At 39.6% G+C, this 19,622-nt stretch overlaps 1 protein-coding gene across 1 annotated transcript in view; it reads right to left on the reverse strand.

Moving 5' to 3' along the window:
* The window catches only part of SCN10A (sodium voltage-gated channel alpha subunit 10), a 103,250-nt gene extending 83,876 nt beyond the window's left edge, over positions 1–19,374 (reverse strand). The window contains exons 1-3 of the mRNA XM_056129346.1: positions 19,105–19,374; positions 17,559–17,686; positions 14,360–14,437 (exon numbers count right to left, since the gene is read on the reverse strand). Coding sequence (XP_055985321.1) covers positions 14,360–14,437; positions 17,559–17,686; positions 19,105–19,374 — 476 coding nt within the window. The remainder of the gene's footprint in view (positions 1–14,359; positions 14,438–17,558; positions 17,687–19,104) is intronic.
* Between the last annotated feature and the right edge of the window lie 248 nt (positions 19,375–19,622).

Consider the following 19,622-nt stretch of genomic DNA (forward strand, 5'->3'; position numbering starts at 1 on the left):
AAACCTTGGGCCTTACAGATGCAAGGCAATTGCTCTACCACTTTACTAAGAAGCTTATTCATTCTCTCTCTCCCTCCCCCTCTCTCTTCCTCCCTCTTTCCCCCTCTCTCCCTCTCTTTTTTGTTTTTTTTTTTTTTTGGTGACACCCAGCAATGCTCAGGAATTACTCCTGGCAGTGCTGGAAACCATATGGAATGCAGGGGTCCCAACCTGGGTCAGCTGTGTGCAAGGCAAACACCTTACCTACTGTACTATAGCTCTAGTCCCAAAGATCATTCTCTCAGGGATGAATTATATACCACCTTGGGGAATGAGAAATAGTACAGGAGATAAGGCAATTTACAGACCTGGGTTTGATCCCTAGTACTGCATAGAGTCCCTCAGTACCACCAGTGGTCATATCTGAGCATGAAATCAATAACAGCTTCTGAGCATCATGGGATATGACCCAACCCTCTCTCTCCTGAAGAACAATATACCATTGTGAATCTATAAATCCCATTTTGCTTATTCACTCATTTGTCAATGGACATTGAATTGTTTCTACCTTTTGGCTACAGTGAATAATATTACTGTAAACATATGTATATAAACTACAAATCTTTTTGAGACTATTTTATAATTTACAAAGTAATCTTTAACTAAACCTGAAACCTTCTTCTTTCAAAATTAGCATTATGATAAACAGGACAAAAATTATTGAGCACTTTGCTCTCATAAATATGTGAGTGCATACACTGGCTTATTTATAACTTTATTAGTCTATAAAATAAAATGTCTATTTACATACTTATCATTGATTCTAAAAGCCAGTCACATTACAAGAAATCCAATAGTCCCTATAAAAGAATTCTACCAATGGTTTCCTGTTTTCTTTCTGACTACAGTATTTGTCATTGATTTTGAAGCTGGTTTCATCTTACCACCAAAAGTTAAATGTATTTATTGCTTTTACCTCAAAAGCATGCTGGAGCTATAGCACAGGGTGTAGGGTGTTTGCCTTGCACACAGCCACATGGCCGATCAGAGTTCGAATCCTCCGTCCCTCTCGGAGAGCCCGGCAAGCTACCGAGAGTATCTCGCCCGCACGGCAAAGCCTGGCAAGCTACCCGAGATGTATTCGATATGCCAAACACAGTAACAACAAGTCTCACAGTGGAGACGTTACTGGAGCCCGCTCGAACAAATCGATAAACAATGGGAGGATAGTGATAGTGATAGTGATCTTAAAAGCAAATGACTCTATAAAATCATATTTTTTTTCACTTTTAACATTAAATTTTTGACAATTTTTTACTGGGAAGTCTTATCCTATCAGTCAGTTAGCATGAAAGTGAGGTTAATAAGTTTTACTGGAAAATAATATGGAAAGTTTTGTAGCTTTATACTGTTACTTGATAAAAATGTTAGACAGTGAACTGGGTAGTAGGACAAAAGGATCACTAATCAAATAAAATTTAATTATTTTTATTGTCATACTTTTTTTTTCTCTTTTGTTGTTTTCTCTTTTTAAAAAGTTTTTGTTTTTTTTTTACTTTCTTTTCCCCCCTCTCTTTGTGAGATTTTACACATCCTTTTTACTCTTGCCTTATAACATAAATACTCAAGCTTTATATTTATGACAGAGGCCACTCACTACCTGTTTTTAAACATTATTTTATATTGTAGAATTCATTTTTCTATTTTTGATATTATTATTCTCTACAAATAACTTTTTAAATGATTTTGTATTTTTTAAAATTTTGATATTATGCCATACAAAGTAACAATGATAAAGGATGTTTAACAAACTTAAACATGACTTGTCAGCCAACAAGAAAATATATTGGAGGTGAAACAATAGCACAGTGGGTAGGACATTTGATTTGCACATGACCGACCTGGGTTCGATTCCCAGTATCCCATATGGTCCCCCGAGCACCGCCAGGAGTAATTCCTGAGTGCATGAGCCAGGAGTAACCTCTGTGCAATGCTGGTGTGACTCAAAAAGTAATATATATATGTATACATATACATATATATATATCAGTCAAGATAAACTACACATCATTAACTCCATGTTCATGTTAACCAGTGTAAATAAATTCATTCTTTGGAACACACTGATTTAAAAAATGTAAAAGTCAGACATTCTTTGAAGATAATAATTAATCTGACATTTTGGAGTTGTAAATTATCTATGCATAAAATTATTACATTACTTTTTTCTTAGGAATCTGTCAAGTGATTTAGAGGCCACAGAGAACCTTGCTAATGATCAACAGAGAGCCTTAGATCACTTATTGAGATACATTTCAGAGGAGGAAGAGAGCTGAATTGCTCCTTATTAAAACATAACAAAAAGACACAAGTTCCCAGGGGCAATGCAGAAGAAAGACAGCGGCAGAGAAATGGAAAGCAACCTAAAAGGACACTGTGAAAGAAGATTATAAGTCAGTCTCCCTTGCCGAGATACATCAAAGAAAATATTGGCCAACTGACTCTAGCAGGGTCAGACTGGAACTATGAAAGTAGATCAACCAATCTCCTGATGTAACCTACTAAATTTATAGAAAAAAGTCTATATAGAAATATTAATAATCATGGAAATGTTGATAAAAACAAATACCCATTCATAATGAAACTCAAATGAGAAATGAGCAATATTCCATATCCTGGGTAATTATGAGCATATTACAGTCATCATGATGACAGTGGAGTATTAGAAGTGTGCTCTTTAAATTAAGAGCAAAAGAGATGATCACAATTATAGCTGTTTCAGCATTCTGCTAAAGATCCTGAAGAACTCAATAATACAGGGAAAAAAATAAACAAGCCATATAACAAACATAAAGGAAAATACAGGTTCATTGTTATTTGCAGATGATATCACTGTCACTGTCACTGTTCTCCCATTGTTCATCAATTTGCTCAAGCGGGCCTAGTAACGTCTCCATTATGACACTTGTTACTGATGATACAATTGTTTAAATAGAAAAATCCAAGAGAAGCTACAGAAATGTTATAACTTGATAAGGTGTTCAGCAAGGATGCTGGGTGCAAAACCAACTATAGAAATTAATATCAGTACTGTATTTTAGCAACAGTAAGAGTTATTAGAAAGAACAACCAGGGTTAGAAAGATCATACAGACAGTAGGGCACTTGCCTTGAACTTGGCCTACTCAGGTTCTATCCCTGAAATCCCAGATGGCCTCCCAAATCCTGCAAGGATTAAACCCTAAGCTCTGCGGAATGTGGCCCCCAAACCACACACACACACACACACACACACACACACACACACACACGAAGAGAAAAGAAAGAAAGAAAGAAAGGAAGGAAGGAAGGAAGGAAGGAAGGAAGGAAGGAAGGAAGAAAGGAAGGAAGGAAGATCAATCATAATGATTAGAATAGGCATTATAAAATCATATGGTAGGCTGTAAAAAGGGGTCTATATAAGTTGAGAGTCATAACATGCAGCTGTTGGAAAGGCTTTATATTATAGTGCTGATTCTTGTAATAATTTGATTCAATGCATTTATACTCAAGGTTTCAATAAAGTTATAAGGGGGCAAAGTTTGGATATCTAACTCTTACAAAAGAAAATTAGGTATATAAAAGAAATTAAGTGTGGAAAAGTTAAGAAACAAAAAATTTGTTTGAAAAAGACAAATACTGGAGAGACACTATCATTAGCTCAGTGACTCTTGCAAAGCATATAGATCATTATGGAGTTGACAGACAAACTGACAAACATGGAGTTACATAACAAGCAGATTTCTGAGAGAAATAGACTTCAGTATCCAGAAGAGCAGAAGACAGAATAGTAATTTAGTAGAATGAATCACTTTGGAAATGATGATTTATAAAAAAAAATTGCTCTTGGAGCGTTTGGGCACTTTGGTGGGGTTGGGTGCAGTAATTCTGTAAATCGTCACCACAAACTCAAATAGTCATGTAAGAACCTAAACTCTGATAAATTAATACAAATAAATATATAAATAAAATGGCATTGAAATAATCTGCATGAGACAATATCAGAAACTTCTATCATGCCATGCATCTAGACACAAAAGTCTGGGAGGATAAAATATCTGGACACAGAATGAAAAAATTATTTCCTTTAGAAGAAAATGCAGTGAAGTATCTTTTTCTGGAAGGGAGGGGCAACCTCTCCAGCAGTGGTCAGAGAACTGGGGGACCACTCTCTGTTATACCGGGTTGCTTGGACTGGACGGTTCGATGTTGGAGCCAGTGAGGCAGAGCTGTTTGAGCCTTGCAGTGCCAGAGGCCACCAGAGTCACACTGGCAGTGCTGGGAACCACCAGGCCTACACTGAATAACGCTTGAGGGGGCCATACTGTGCCGGGGATGGAACCAGAAATTGCGCTGCACCGCTTACAAGGCAAGAGTCATTGACCTCTGATCTATTTCCTCAGCAATCCCCCATGCCCCCCACCCTGCACCCCGCCACTACCCTGGCAAATATCTTTGTAGCTTGCAAATGGCTGACCCCCATCACTGCTTATGGTCTCCTAAGACTAGCCGAAAGTGATTCCTTAGGAGGGAGTCAGGGGTAGCCAGGAGTAAGCCCTCAGTGCAACAGGGTATGGCCCCCCAAGATTACATGCCTTCACAGGGGGGTCATGCGACCCATAGTTGAGAAGCTAGGCTCTAGAGCAAGTAATCTAAGGGAATTGTGTATGTCTTCAATTTCCAAGCTTTGCATGTCATACCTTGTGAATTCTTCCAGGCATCAGAGGTGACTAGAACACAGAATATTTTCAGGTAATAGTTTTTTAGTGAGTAAGCCTTGCATATGACTAACCCTTGTTCAATCCTGGCACTCCATATGGTCCCGTCAATGACACTGGGAGTAGTCCCTGAGCACAGAGCCTGGAGTATAGTCAGGTGTGCCCCCCCATCCCTAAATAATATGCTTTCTAGCTTTATTTTATAGAAAAAAAATTCATTCATTTTGCTTGAACCTTTTATATGGGAAGCATATACTATGCCACTAACTTATATCCCTAGAAGAATTAACTTTAGCTTAGAGTTTTTTTTTAAATGAGTTCTTTAAGAGACATTTTTAGGTTGCCTAATAGAAAGACCTCTCTTTCCTCCCCCCCGCAGATTGTTATTTTTTTCCACTAATTTTATTTGGTGTGATGAAAGAGTGTTTTCTTTCTTATTACTAATTTTTGGAACTATTGAGATTTTTTTTTGTGGTGGTTTAATAGTCGGTCAATTTGTATAAGTGCTTTATTCATTTATTTATTTATTTATTTTTGTTTATTTTCACTTTTTTAAATGGAATCACTGTGAGATAAACCCTTACAAAGCTGTTCATGATTAGATTTCAGTCATACAGTATTCTAACACCCATCTCTCAACCAATGTATGTTTCCCAGCCCCAGTGTTCTCAGTTTCCTTTCCATTACCCCCATCCCCCAGCCTGCCTCTATGGCAGGCAGATGTGAGTGTTTTAAAGGCAACACATTTTGTGTTTTCTAGGGAACAGAGTTTAATAGTTATTGTGAGATGTAGCTTATCAATGTCGGTCAGGCCGTCTATATCTTTTCCTACATTTTAATGCATTATAAGCCAAAATGAAACATTTCTATCCCTAAAATACTTCTATTTATCATATATTCTTACCATTTTATTTGTAACAAAAAATATAATTATGGCTATGAATTTTTGTTTTCATTACAAAGTGTTATTTTATCCTGTTTAATAATGTTTTGCCTAAATTCTACTTTTTTCTGGATTACATTTATATTTTTCCTAAAAGTAGGCCAGACATGGGGGTATGGTGCTGCAAGCAGATCAATCTGTACCTGTGAGGCAAGTGCATCAGCAGCCTGATGGCACCTTCAGACTTCCAGATAACTCAAAATTACTGCTGTGCCTTTGGCCAGACCCCCAAAACTTGGGGCAAAGTTTACCAAGAAAGAAAACGGCCAAAAGTTAGGTATGTGGGAGACACACCCACAAAGCACCTATGGCTCAGCTATATAATTGGTGGCATGGCCTCTCTGGTTCCTGATCGAACTACTTAATGGCCATGATCCCAGAGACTCAGAAACAAATCTTGAAACCCAATGGCTTTTGGCAGAAATGCGTCCAGTCCCTGCAGTAGGTTATTGGCGCTGGGCCACCCCAGGTGGAATAGGTTTGGTGCCTTGGCTGTTTCTCCTGGTGGCCCGGTGGCCGCCCTTCTCCCGAGGTCACTGGACAGTCAAGTTTGGTTCCACAGTGACGAGACACGTGGGGTCTCACGGGATCGGGTGGAGCCGGCCCTTTCCTCCCCGCCCCAACGAGACCCCGAGTCACCGCCCATGAAGGGCCTCTCTGGCTCCTGATCAAGCTGCTTAATGGCCATTATCCTAGAGACAAATCTCGAAACCCAGTGGCTTTTGGCAGAAATGCGTCTGGACCCCACAGTAGGTTACTGTCGCTGGGCCACCCCAGGGAGAAAGGGTGCTGTCCCTCCTCCTGCTCCCCCTAGGCGGCTTGGTGGCTGCCATCCTCCAGAGGCCATTGGACAGTCAGATTTGGGCCCGCAGTGACGAGACACGCAGGGCCTCATGGGATGGGGGTTGAGCCAGCCCTTTTCTCCCTGCCCCAATGAGACCCCAAGTCGCTGCCCACAAATGGCCTCTCTGGTTCCTGATCAAGCTGCTTAATGGCCATGATCCAAGAGACTCAGGAACAAATCTCAGAACACAGCAAGTTTTGGTAGAAATCCCTCCAGATTTAATTGTTAAAATTTCGGAATTTCAAAATCGTGCGGCCACTACTGCAGCCGTGCAACATCATATGTTATCCATAACCAGCAATAGAAAACAAATTGTCTACTGTTGCCTTTTCAGCAGATCTGAGTGTTGGGGTAAAATCCCAAATAATAATGGCGGGTCTGGTGTCAAAATATTGAATGTGATCAAAGTAGAGAGAGAGTAATGTGGAAATCATCTGCCCCACAAGAAGGGGGAGGGTGTGAGGTGGGGGCATGCTGGGGTTTTTGGTGGTGGAGAATGAGCACTGGTGAAGGTACGGGTGTTTCATTGTATGACCGAGACTTAAACCTGAAAGCTTTGTAACTGCTCTCATGGTGATTCAATAAATAGAATTATAAAAAAATGAAATGAAAATTAAAAAGTAAGGTGGAGTTCATGCCCAATTCAATCAGCCTAATAAGTGGCTGAAAAAATAGCAGTACTCCTAATTTACATACAAGTGGTACAATATGGAAAGTATCATGCTAAGCGAAATGAGTCAGAAAGAGAGGGATAGACATAGAAAGACTGCATTCATCTGGGGGATATAAAGTATGAGATTAATACCCAAGAATAGCTGAGATCAGCACCAGGAGGATTACTCCATAACTTAGAGGCCAACCGGGTATCCTAGAGGAAAGGGCAGTTCAGATAGAGAAGGGAGCACCAAATAAAGGATGTTTGGAGGATCCTCCCAGGAGGGGAGATGCATGTCGAAAGTAGACTGTGGACTGAACATGTTTGCCACTCAATGCCTCTTTTGCAGACCACAACACCCAAAAGGAGAGAGAGAACACAGGGGATTGCCCTGCCACAGAGACAGGGGGGATGGGGGATGGGGGTGGGAGGGATATTATCCATGGTGGTGGAAAATGGGCACTGGTGGAGGGATGGGTATCTGATCATTGTATAATTGAAACCAAAGCACAAAAAATTATAAATTTACAACTGTAAAAAAAATAAAATAAAATAAAGGGAAAAAAAAGAAAAAAAATTTAAAAAAATAGCAGTACTCCTACAATAAATAAATAAATAAATAAATAAAATAAAAGTAGGCCAGACAATATCAAGATTTTCATAGTGAATTTATGTGAATTCACCATTAAAAGAGGATGGAGAGTTAGACAAATAGATGGAATAGAGGAATCGATAGTAATACAAAGTGAATATATGGGATGATCCTTATTTTAAGTTTGCCAGAAACAGGGAAATAAGCTATGACCTCATCTACTATATGGCCATAATATTCATAAATTGATAATCCAGGCTGTGAATGTGTGGTCTAAACTATGTATATAAATATTATGGAAGTTAAAGTTGTAAAATAATGTGTAAATTCAGACACTCAAGTTTATAACTACCCATGTCATTAGACAATGCTGTACCCTTCAAGCACTAAATACAAAAAAGGGAAAAATTATTATATTTGCACGTTGGGCTCTATGGAAGCTCATACGTGAATCTAAAGCAAATCAAAGATAAGCTTTATCTTCTTCAAAAATAATAAAAAATAAATTTCACTTTTTCTGATATCAAGATCATGGCATCTGCTTCATTTTCTGGGTGCTTTTGTATATATGACCATTCTTTAATATTTCTTTCTGTATCACTTTGAGTGATATAGTACATGTAGTTGGCTCTGATAATGTAAAAATGTTTAAATAGGTAAGTCAAATTCATTTATATTTGTTGACATGACAGATGGATTTGGTCTTTTTTGCTTATATAACTTTATAAAATATATCAAATACTTAAAAATATTTTATTTTGAATTTTAAAATCTTTTGCATTCCTTACTCTCCATTCCATTTTTCTTAAATTAAAAATAATCATTCCAAAGATGTTCACTAAACTCAGAAAAAAATAAAATAACTGATGAAAGTTAAAGCTTCAACACAGACCAAAAGTGTAGAGTATGAAATAGAAATCACAGAATTGAAGAATACAATATCTCTATTTTTGTATATTATCTGTATTGAAGTTTGTTTTTATAAATGTATTTACCTAGAAAACTATCTCCTTTACCCATTCTCAAATTTAGATGGGAAACCTTGATTAAAGTTATATTTATAATTTCTTTATTTTTTTACCCATATTTTATTATTTGTATATTTGTGTTTCTTCTTATTCTCTTGAATGTATTTATATAGATTTACCTACTTATTTCCACCAAATAATTGGCTTTTTAATATTAAAAGTCATCTGGCATATTTGACATGCTTAATTTTTAACTGTCACTGTCACTGTCACTCTCCTCCTGTTGTTCATTGATTTGCTCAAGCGGGCCCAGTAACATTGTGAGACTTGTTGCTGTGTTTGGCATGTCGAATACGTCATGGGTACCTTGCCAGGCTTTGCCAGGGGGTTGAGATACTCTCGGTAGCTTTCTGGGCTCTCCAACAGGGGCCAAAGAATCGAACTCGGGTCGGCCATATTGGCTGCGTGCAAGGCAAATGCCCTACCGCTGTGCTATCGCTCCAGCCCAATTTTTAACACAATTATGAATTTAGAAGTGTTTTATATCTAGAGGTTGGCCTGATTTTATATTTAGTATACTACTTTATATGTATAAATTTCTCGTTATAATTAACAAGAAATGTGATACAATGCCCTTACTGCACTCTTGAAACAAAATCTCTTGAATTTTGGTAATTCTCTTTTCATTCCCCATAGATTTCATCTGTCATTTGATTGTAATTAATAATATATTTTGGGGCTTCCTTTGTGTTGTTAAATATAATTATTTCCAGTCCTTGGAAATAAAATATCCACTTTAGAGAACACTCAATTCTTTGTTATTACAAAAGCAGCAATAAGTGAGCATACTTGGCTCCCACATCCTTCCTCTTCCTTCTCCCAATTTTTGTTCATTGTAGCATGTCAACAGTTTTTGGGTCACTAGGATTTTTTGAGGGAAAAAATGCCCTAATCCTCCTTTTATCCCTCTCTGCAGGCACTGAAGTTTAACAGGCTCAGATCTGCTGAGTCATCCCTGGTCCTCCACCCACTTTGGTCTTTGAGATTGTTTTGACATCTTTTGTCCTCTCCGCTTTCCTTTCTCCCTCTTTGTTCTTATGTATTTATACTGTTCTTATTCCCGTGCTGTCATTTTATTGGCATGATATCTTCCATTTTTAACCAGGATCCCCAAATAACTGTTACCTTTGAGAGAAAACGTTTTTACTTTAAAATTTCTTTTTTAAAAAAGGATAAAATTAGGGGATATGGTGCCGCCAGCAGGTCAATCTGTACCTGTGAGGCGAGTACATCAGCAGACTGATGGCGCCTTCAGACTTCCAGATGCCCCAAAATTGTTGCTGTGCCTTTGGCCAGACCCCAAAAACTTGGGGCAAAGTTTACCAAGAAAGTAAAGGGCCAAAAATTTAGGTATGTGGGAGCCATACCCACAAACCACCTCTGGCTCAGCTATATAATTGGAGGCATGGCCTCTCTAGTTCCTGATTGAACTGCTTAACGGCCATGATCCCAGAGACTGAGAAATAAATCTCAAAACCCAGCAGCTTTTGGCAGAAATGCGTGTGGACTACGCAGCAGGTTACTGTTGCTGGGCCACCCCAGTGGGGAAAGGGTGATGTTCCTCTACCTGATCCCCCTAGGTGGCTCGGTGGCTGCCATCTTCCAGAGGCCATTGGACAGTTAGGTTTGGGCCCGCTGTGACGAGATGCGCAGGGCCTCACGGGATGGGGGTAGAGTGATGGACCTTTTCTCCCCATCCCAATGAAACCCCAAATCACCGCCCACAAACGGCCTCTCTGGCTCCTGATCAAGCTGCTTAATGGCCATGATCCCAGAGACTCAAACAAATCTTGAAACCCAACGGCTTTTGGCAGAAATGCGTCTGGTCCCTGCAGTAGGTTACCGGCACTGGGCTACCCCAGGTGGGAATGGGTTTTGTGCCTTGGCCTGTTCCCCCAGCGGCCTGGTGGCCACCATCCTCCAGAGGCCACTGGACAGTCAGGTTTGGGCCCTCAGTGGCGAGACACGCGGGGCCTCAAGGGATAGTGGTGGAGCCAGCCCTTTCCTCCCCATCCCAACGAGACCCCAAGTCACTGCCCATGAATGGCCTCTCTGGCTCCTGATCAAGCTGCTTAATGGCCATGATCCCAGAGACTCAGGAACAAATCTCGGAACCTAGCAGGTTTTGGCAAGAAATCCCTCCAGATTTAATTGTTAAAATTTCGGAATTTCAAAATCGTGTGTCCACTACTGCAGCCACGCAGCATCATGTTATTCATAACCAGTAATAGAAAACAAATTGTCTACTGTTGCCTTTTCGGCAGATCTGCGTGTTGGGGTAAAATCCCAAATAATAATGGTGGGTGTGGTGTCAAAATGTTGAGTGTAATCAAAGAATTTGGAAATCATCTGCCCCTCAGGTAGGGGGAGGTGTGGGATGGGGGTATACTGGGGATTTTGGTGGTGGATAGTGGGCACTGGTGAAGGTACAGGTGTTTTATTGTATGACGAAGACTTAAACCCGAAAGCTTTGTAACTGCTCTCATGGTGATTCAATAAATCAAATTATAAAAAATGGAAAAAATTAAAGTAAGGCGGAGTTCATGCACAATTCAATCAGCCTCATCAGTGACTGAATAAATAGCAGTACTCCTACAAAAAATAAAATAAAAAATAAAATAAAAAATAAATAAAAAGGATAAAATTGCACATATTCTATGACCTCATCCATCTTAGAGATTTATTATTTGTTTCTTCTGAAGGCTTCTATCTTTGTCTTTTGCAAAGAAATTTGGATCTGAATTAACTTAGAAATGATTCTTAGGTGTGATACAAAGTTGAATGTTCAGTGCGAGTTTTTCTACTGAGGTTACTAATACTTTAGCATTATTTATTAAAAATGTTCTTTCCCCACTATTCCACAGTGCCAACTCTGTCACCAATTCTGTGAGCATTGGTTTGTTTACAGGCTGACTCTTCCTTTCCCCTGGTCTGTTCCATTCCTACACATTAGCTCACGGTTTCCATTATTAAAACTTGAGAGTAAACCTGAACACCCAGTGGAACAAGTGATCTTTTCCCATCTTGTTCTTCCTCAAAAGTTCTATGCTTGTAATTTCCTCTTTTCATCTTTATATAAGTCTTAAAGTCACCTTGTCAAATAATTCCAAAAAGTCTATTGGCATTTTGACCAGATCCCTTTCAATGTATTACTTATTCTGGGAAGTTCACATAATTGGACTTTGAATCTAGTAATTATATATATACATACATATATATAATTATATGTATATAAATATACATGTATAACTTGAACCTTGATAATCTAATTTTAAGAACTTGATATTTTAAAATATAGCATCATTGGTATTTTGGAAAGTATTTTTATTGGTATTTTGGAAAGTATTTTAGAACGTATTTAGAAAGTATTGCTAATTTATAACTGATTTATCTATATTTAATTTGTACCTTGCTATGACATAATTTTAATGGCTCATCTCTAGATTATATGGGTTATTTCATGTACACAGTCATCTATAAAACAGGGCATCTTTGGCATGTCTTTTCTTTTCCTTATTCCTTTTATTTCTGATCTTTGTCTTATTACTTTGCTTAGAATCTCTTACTAGGTTGGATAAACTGATGAGACTGACATCTTTGCTTTTGTCCCTTCTGATCTTAAAAATAAAGCTTTCCAGTTTTCAAAGTTAAGTATGATGCCTGCTGCTTTCTTTTAAAAGGATATCCTTTACTGGAGCATGATAACTATCTTTTATTCCTACTTTGCTAAGATTTTGGGCAGGAGTGATAATACAGCGGTAGGGTGTTTGCCTTGCGCGCAGCCAGCCCAGCCGGGCCGGGTTCGATTCCTCCACCCCTCTCAGAGAGCCCAGCAAGCGACCGAAAGTATCTTGCCTGCACGGCAAAACCTGGCAAGCTACCCGGGACGTATTCGATATGCCAAACACAGTAACAACAAGTCTCAAAATGGAGAGATTACTGGGCCCACTTGAGCAAATCGATGAACAACAGGAGGACAGTGACAGTGCTAAGATTTTAAACATTATATACGTTAAATATATCAAATGTTTTTAAGCAGTAACCAAGAGGATCTCAATATTTTTTCCTTTTTAAAATTTTTTTTATTTTTTTGGTCCTTGGGCCACACTTGGTGTTTCTCAGGACTAACTTCTGGCTATGTGCTCAGAGATCAGACCTGGAAGGGTTTGGGGGATGATATGGGCTGTTGAGGGATCAAACCTAGGTTGGCTGCATACAAGACAAGCATCTTACCTGAACATATTTTCTACTGTGACAAGTACTAACATTAAAATAAACCCAACTCCCCCATATACCCAACCATGTCAAAGTCAGAAAAAATAACTTTTAAAGGGTTCCCATTATTTTACTAAAGGTACATCAGATTTGGGCTGGAGCAATAGCACAGCAGTAGGGCGTTTGCCTTGCTCATGGCCAGCCCAGCCAAGCCAGGTTAGATTCCTCTATCCCCTCTCAGAGAGCCCGGCAAGCTACTGAGATTATCTTGCCCGCACTGCAAAGCCTGGCAATCTCCTTGTGACGTATTCAATATGCCAAACACAGTAACAACAAGTCTCACAATGGAGATGTTACTGGGCCCGCTCGAGCAAATCGATGAACAAAGGGAGGACAGTGCTACAGTGCTACATCAGATTTAATCTGGGATGACGGAACCTGCTCAAAGATCAGGATGTTTTGGGAAAGACCCTACATTCTGAAACTATAGAGGTTCCATCTGCTAGGAAAATAGGATCATCCCAGGCTCCTCCCAGGATGGGAGAAGCATGCTGAAAGTAGACTATAGACCAAACATGATTGTCACCCATTGCCTCTTTTGCAAACCACAACACCCAATAGGACAGAGAGAACAAAAGGGAATGCCCTGCCACAGAGGCTGGGTGGGATAGGGGGGATGGGGGGTGGGAGGGATACTGGGATCCGTGGTGGTGGGAAATGGGCACTGGTGGAGGGATGGGTATTTGATCATTGTATAATTATTGAAACCCAAGCACAAAAATTTGTATGTCTACAACTGTACCTCATGATGACTCACTAATAAAAATTTAAAAAAAAAAGAAAATTAAAGTCACTTTTAAGCATATGAGCCATATGCTTAAATAGCTTTATTTATGGGTTATTTTCTGGATGTGTTCCAGAACCACTTATTCTTAGTTCCACCTCGTTTTTTTCCCTTGACTTTCTTTCAGAGAAGACCTTCCCGTTTTATTCATGCCCAAGGCCAGATATGTGTGTATATGGAGGAAGGTGGGGGAGCATCTGCCCAGATCATCCCCAAGCAAGAAAATTAGACCCTTTGAGACTGTGACCCAGATGTTAATATTTTAAAAATCTACTTAGGGGATTCCACTTTTCAGCTAAAGTTGATAACCACTAATCAATACCTTTTCAAAGCTAAAAATCTTATCTGTGCTTATAACAGCAAGCCCATAGAGAAGCTATCTAACCATTACAAAGTCAGGTAGACCCTCAGATTCAGAATTACTCAAACAGGAAAAAATAATAAAAGTGAAGAGAAATAAAACAGAAAGTGAAGGCAGAAGAATTAACAGCAAATCTACTTACTCAACTTTCTCTGGAACATCAGTTCGGGTCATCAACACACAATTAGTTAAAATAGTGATAGTAATAAATAAACCGAAACTCCTGAGAAACCCATGTTAAGGGAAAGTTGAGAGTTGATACATTTAAGTCTTCCTGGGTTAGAATGTTTAAATTCATAATGCTCAACCAGGAATAGTTGTGATCTTGTCACATAATAACCTCTAACATTTGCTGAGTGCCTACCCTGAGTTGAGTGCTTTGCTGAAATAATCTCTTATAAAATCTATAGATGGATATTTTCACTGGCATTTTGTATCTGAAAAACCAGACTGACAATGTTTAAATCATGTTTCTAAGGTCATACAACTGGTCAACCATGGGACTGAGATAGCAACTCAGATCTGTATGGTAACAACAGAGCAAGATGGAAGGAAACAAAATCTATTTTCCAAATTGTCCTTTTGCTCCGAAGACTTCATGTCATTATACAATATCACTGTCACTGTCACTGTCCTCCCGTTGTTCATCAATTTGCTCGAGCGGGCCCAGTAATATCTCCATTGGAGACTTTGTTGTTACTGTGTTTGGCATATAGACTACATCACGGGTGGCTTGCCAGGCTCTGCCGTGGGGGCGAGATACTCTCGGTAGCTTGCCGGGCTTTCCGAGAGGCGGAGGAATCGAACTCGGGTCGGCCATGTTGACTGCGTGCAAGGCAAATGCCTACCGCTGTGCTATCACTCAATATGGCTAAAATTTTTATTCAGTAGACATCTCTTTCATCCCAAAAGACAAAGAGAATATTCCTAGAATTTTTAAGCTAAGGGAAGGTCTATAAACTCAGTCATTCTGAGGAAATGGAGTTCTGGTCAGGAATGGACAAAACTGACTCAGGGATGAAATGTGAAATGCTGGATAAGAAGAAAGGACTATATTGTGAAATTAGATTAGGATTGAACCCTAATTAAGGGTACTAAAAAGCCTCAAGAGAGCCCTAAGGAAGTGGTTAGGCCAAGAAATTACTAGAAAGGACAGAGACTGCAAAGGAAGGCATGTGGACAGGGATAACTAAATGGGGACTACAAGCTGGTGTGAATAATCTGAAGGTAAGTCTTTCCCCCTGGATGTTTTCTGAGGGTCTAGCAGGCTTCTTATTACTCCCTCAAGAAAAACAGTCTGAGGATATGCTTGACCTACAGAAAGAGCAAACCACTCATCTTTCATAATTTCGACTTGAGCAGAACTACTTAAATCTATTTTAGTTGTCTATAAATGCCTTTTATATGCCCTATTTTACAGTTACTTAGGAACACATCTATTTTGAAAAGGGAAATTCTACTAATTAAACCACATTATCCTGTTGACTTGCAATTAAATTAAAAAATGTGTTTGACTTGCAATTAAATTAAGAAATATGTTCTACATGGTGGTGGGGGGGAAATGTTACCCCAAGGACTAAATCAAAATCATATCTAAAATTCCACTAGACCTTAAAGGAAATGCGATATATTATGTACACATTACTTGTGAAAATATAACAATTTTACTAGAATTATAATTTGGGTGAAAAAAATGATCTGGAGAATTTCATCTTTTGAAGTCTTATCTTTTAGGACTGGATTTGCCAAGTTCATGAGATTGACATATATAAGTGAAGACTTTTGTGAGAAGGAGACACTCAAAAGCTTTTCTGTCCAGCTGTGACTCCACCAAGCAATTATTTCCTCATAAAATCTTAAGATGAAAAGAATATTCACCGGTCACTTGTTCTTTAAAGAGCTTTTACTTCTCATTAGCTGTTTCTTACTTGGTAAGATATGATTCAACTGGGATGCATGGAGAGTAGTTTGTATATTTTCTGATTTTCTTTATTTGAAATTTTTATGTAATTGCATATATTTGGTGACATACAGAGAGAATAAATTACTCTAATTCATTTTTGTGGAAGTGCCAGCTTCCTTATAGCTGGTACTGCCCAAAGAGGAATGCAAGCTGGACCTCTTAACTAGCTGTGCCACCTTGGACAATTGACTTAATGTTTCTTCAGACCAGTAGCAAAGTCTGAAAAATGGGGATGCTGAGACTTTCTTCAAGGGTTTCCAAATTTATGACAGTCCTGATGTTAGGAGGTATTTAGAAAATAAATACAGTTTATTATTATCATTAGATATGGTCTATTATTATCATTAGATACCCTTCAACAGAATCAGAAAATGCAAGATTAAAATAAGAAAAAATCATCCCTAATTGTCGGTCATAAAAAAAAACTCAGTAAAAGGAGCATGTAGTAGGGCTTCATCAAGCAGGGTGGTATCATATAGAATATGACTCTGTGCCAGGCTTCCCCAGCTCATGGGGGGCTGTCCAGTGATCCAAGAATGTGGTCAAGATCTCCTTTAAGTGGGCCAGCTAAGACCCACTGGCAATCATCTGTCAGGCTGCAGATGTAAGTGTGTTCATAAAAATTAACCTCCTCAGTGTCAGGGATGAATTTGTCATTAGGAGTTTCCCATCTGGGCAGTAATCAGAGGAGATCCTTGGAAACTAAGCCAACTTTATTATATTCATTTGACTTTCCTTGAAAAAAATGCTGAAGACAGTTTCTGAAACTCCCTCTTGCACTTTACATACAAGAAACCCTGGGCCAGTGTGCCTCTAGTGTCTGCACTCTTCGATGGCATGAGGCAGAGACCAGACAACTGATGCTTTACACAGGATAGTAGTTTTGGAGTAATGTGCTGCTGGAATATTCCCTGATGAATGTGGTCTCATTGAGACACTCAGCCTTTTGTGAATTGTTGCCTTTTTGCTCATTAAGCAGCTGCTCCCCGGCATGACTAGGGCATAGAGTACCATCCCTCCATGGCATCTTAAACTATTCTCTCATACACCCAAAGAACCTCATACCAGTTTTGTACCGTGGGGACAAAAGATCAAGTTGAGAAGTTAACATGTGCCCAGGTATATCTGAAAAGCTCCTTTTATAAAGAGAACGAGTTTCTAATATCATACCCTTCAGTGTGCCCAGACAGGGGGAATCCAAACCCACCTGTCTTTGCTTCCTCTATCAAGGAAGAATGAGTCTCAGACAGTTTCTTTTTGGATTTAATGATCCTCTTGTTTTCAAATTTAAACAAAGCCTTTAACAAAATTATTGTGAACCTCAGAAGAATTGTTAAATTAAATTAACTCATTAAATTCAGCTCTGGTACCAGTGTGCAAAGGATATGAGTGGACAGACACTTTGATGGCTGTTCTTCTGATCAGGTTGAAAGGACTGAATAACCACAGGGCCCGAGTGGCACTAAACCGGGAAATGGTCCTCCCTTTGTTCAGCACCATGAACGTCTAAAATAAAATGAAGAGAAGGTGGGTGTCTGGTGAAATGCCCACAGCCCCACCAGCCTTGTGCTTTTGGCATATGAGACACCATTGGACTCCTCTGAAAGAGGGAGGGATATGGAAATCATGCATTGGTTGAAAGTGAGGCAAAGATCAGCTATTGATAGTCTTATTCCCAACCTCCCAGAAAGACCCCAGGCCACAGGATGGCCATATGAGTTACAGAGACTACTTTTGAGTGGGGGGTGGGGAATCAAAGCTCTTTATTCACAGGGGTGGGGGTGGTGGAGGGTGGGGTTGTCTTCTGGGGAGGGTTGGAAGATGGCTGGGATCTCTGCAGAGCTGCAGAAAGCTACAGAGACTACTTGATAGACAGAAGGTTGATCCCAAGCAGGGGAAGAGGCATGGTGCTCAGTGGGAGGACTCAGCAGAGGAGGGTGGAATGACAGTTGAATTTGATTCCTCTTCCCATTAGTGGATTGTCTCTGGTCTTGGTATGTGCTTTTTATTCAATGTCTCTGAGGTTTGCCCATTTATACCTTTTCACATGTCCTCCCTCTGTCCATTTCAGAAGGACCCATGAGAGTCACAAACCATATCTGAAAAGGCAGAACTCTGTTGCTCCCAACTCCCTAAAATGCACACAATATTTTTTTTCTCAGCTGTGTAGAAACTAAGATGAGATCCATACAGGGCAATTGTCCTGAAACAGTTCTCATTTAAAATAGATTCTCAAATGTTTTTATTTCAGGATCCTCATAAAAATTTTCACTGAGTAACTCAAAAAACATTTGCATATTTGTATCTACATGATGCACACATGTGTATATATGCCTGCTTATATAATATTATAAACTCTCAAATGTTTAAAAGAGAAATATATGAGCATACATTTCAGTAGCTGGATCCTGTTGATGTCATTCTATGAAAGACATCAATAATGAAAGATATTAATAATATCTGAGTATTATAGAATAGATTTGACATCCTTAATCCACTATAGGTGTTTTTATGGGGACCTCACAACTCTCCCAAATTGTGTTCTTTGAAGGCCACTGATTTAAATCCAGATTTCTGTCCTCCTCAACTCAAGATCTCTTTGCTCTTGCAAAGATAGGATGTTTCTGAAGATGCCAGGCCTGAACTTGTCCAAGGGAACAGCTCCCTCCCTCTACAAATGCCATTGGCCTGTGCACTGCACTTAAGGACTTGAGTTTAATTAGCCCCCACTATAAATACCATAGATTCCAAGGAAGAGGAAAGAGGTGAGTCAGAGGCGTACTTTTCATTTACTGAGTCCAGCTGCCTTCCCCATCTCAGGTCATACACAGACTCTTTGGGTGGGGCTAGAAGGAGGGCTGGGGGTAGAGACTTCCTTTTGCAGGGCTGAGGGCAGCGCCCTGCCTCTGGCCAGTAGCCCTTACCCTGTATGTTCTGTAGAAGGGATCCAGATCCTCCAGAGGCTCGCCAACCAACTCAGCTGGGAGCTCCCCATAGAATTTGGGCAGCTGGTTGCAGGCTTTCAAGTCCAGCTGGGGCCGAGGCTTCTCTTCTTCATCCTTTTCCCCCTTGCACTTCTTTTTAACTTTCTTTGCAGCCTTCTTGGCAGCAATTTGCTTTTCAATCTCCACCAGGGACTCTGGGGTGAGTCGGCGAAAGTTGATAGTTTCCAGGGACCCAAAGGGGAATTCCATCTTCTCATTCTTCTTCAGGAAGAATTTATATTCTTGTGAAAAAGGACACAACAACAGAGAGACAACCTTCTGCCCACCACCCTGCCTTGCTGCTTCCTCACACTTTGCAGCTTCCCCAAACACCCTTCCTGCTCCTTCCCTAACGGAGATCCCGCTGAGATCCCATGTGCCCAAAGAATCTATTCACTCTGCTTTGCTCCAGGTATCTCAGGTCCAGGTCTGTACTTGCCATGAGATTCTAAGTTAAT

Source organism: Sorex fumeus, unplaced genomic scaffold, assembly GCF_029834395.1.
Source record: "Sorex fumeus unplaced genomic scaffold, SorFum_2.1 ptg000072l, whole genome shotgun sequence".
In the NCBI taxonomy this organism is placed as follows: domain Eukaryota; kingdom Metazoa; phylum Chordata; class Mammalia; order Eulipotyphla; family Soricidae; genus Sorex; species Sorex fumeus.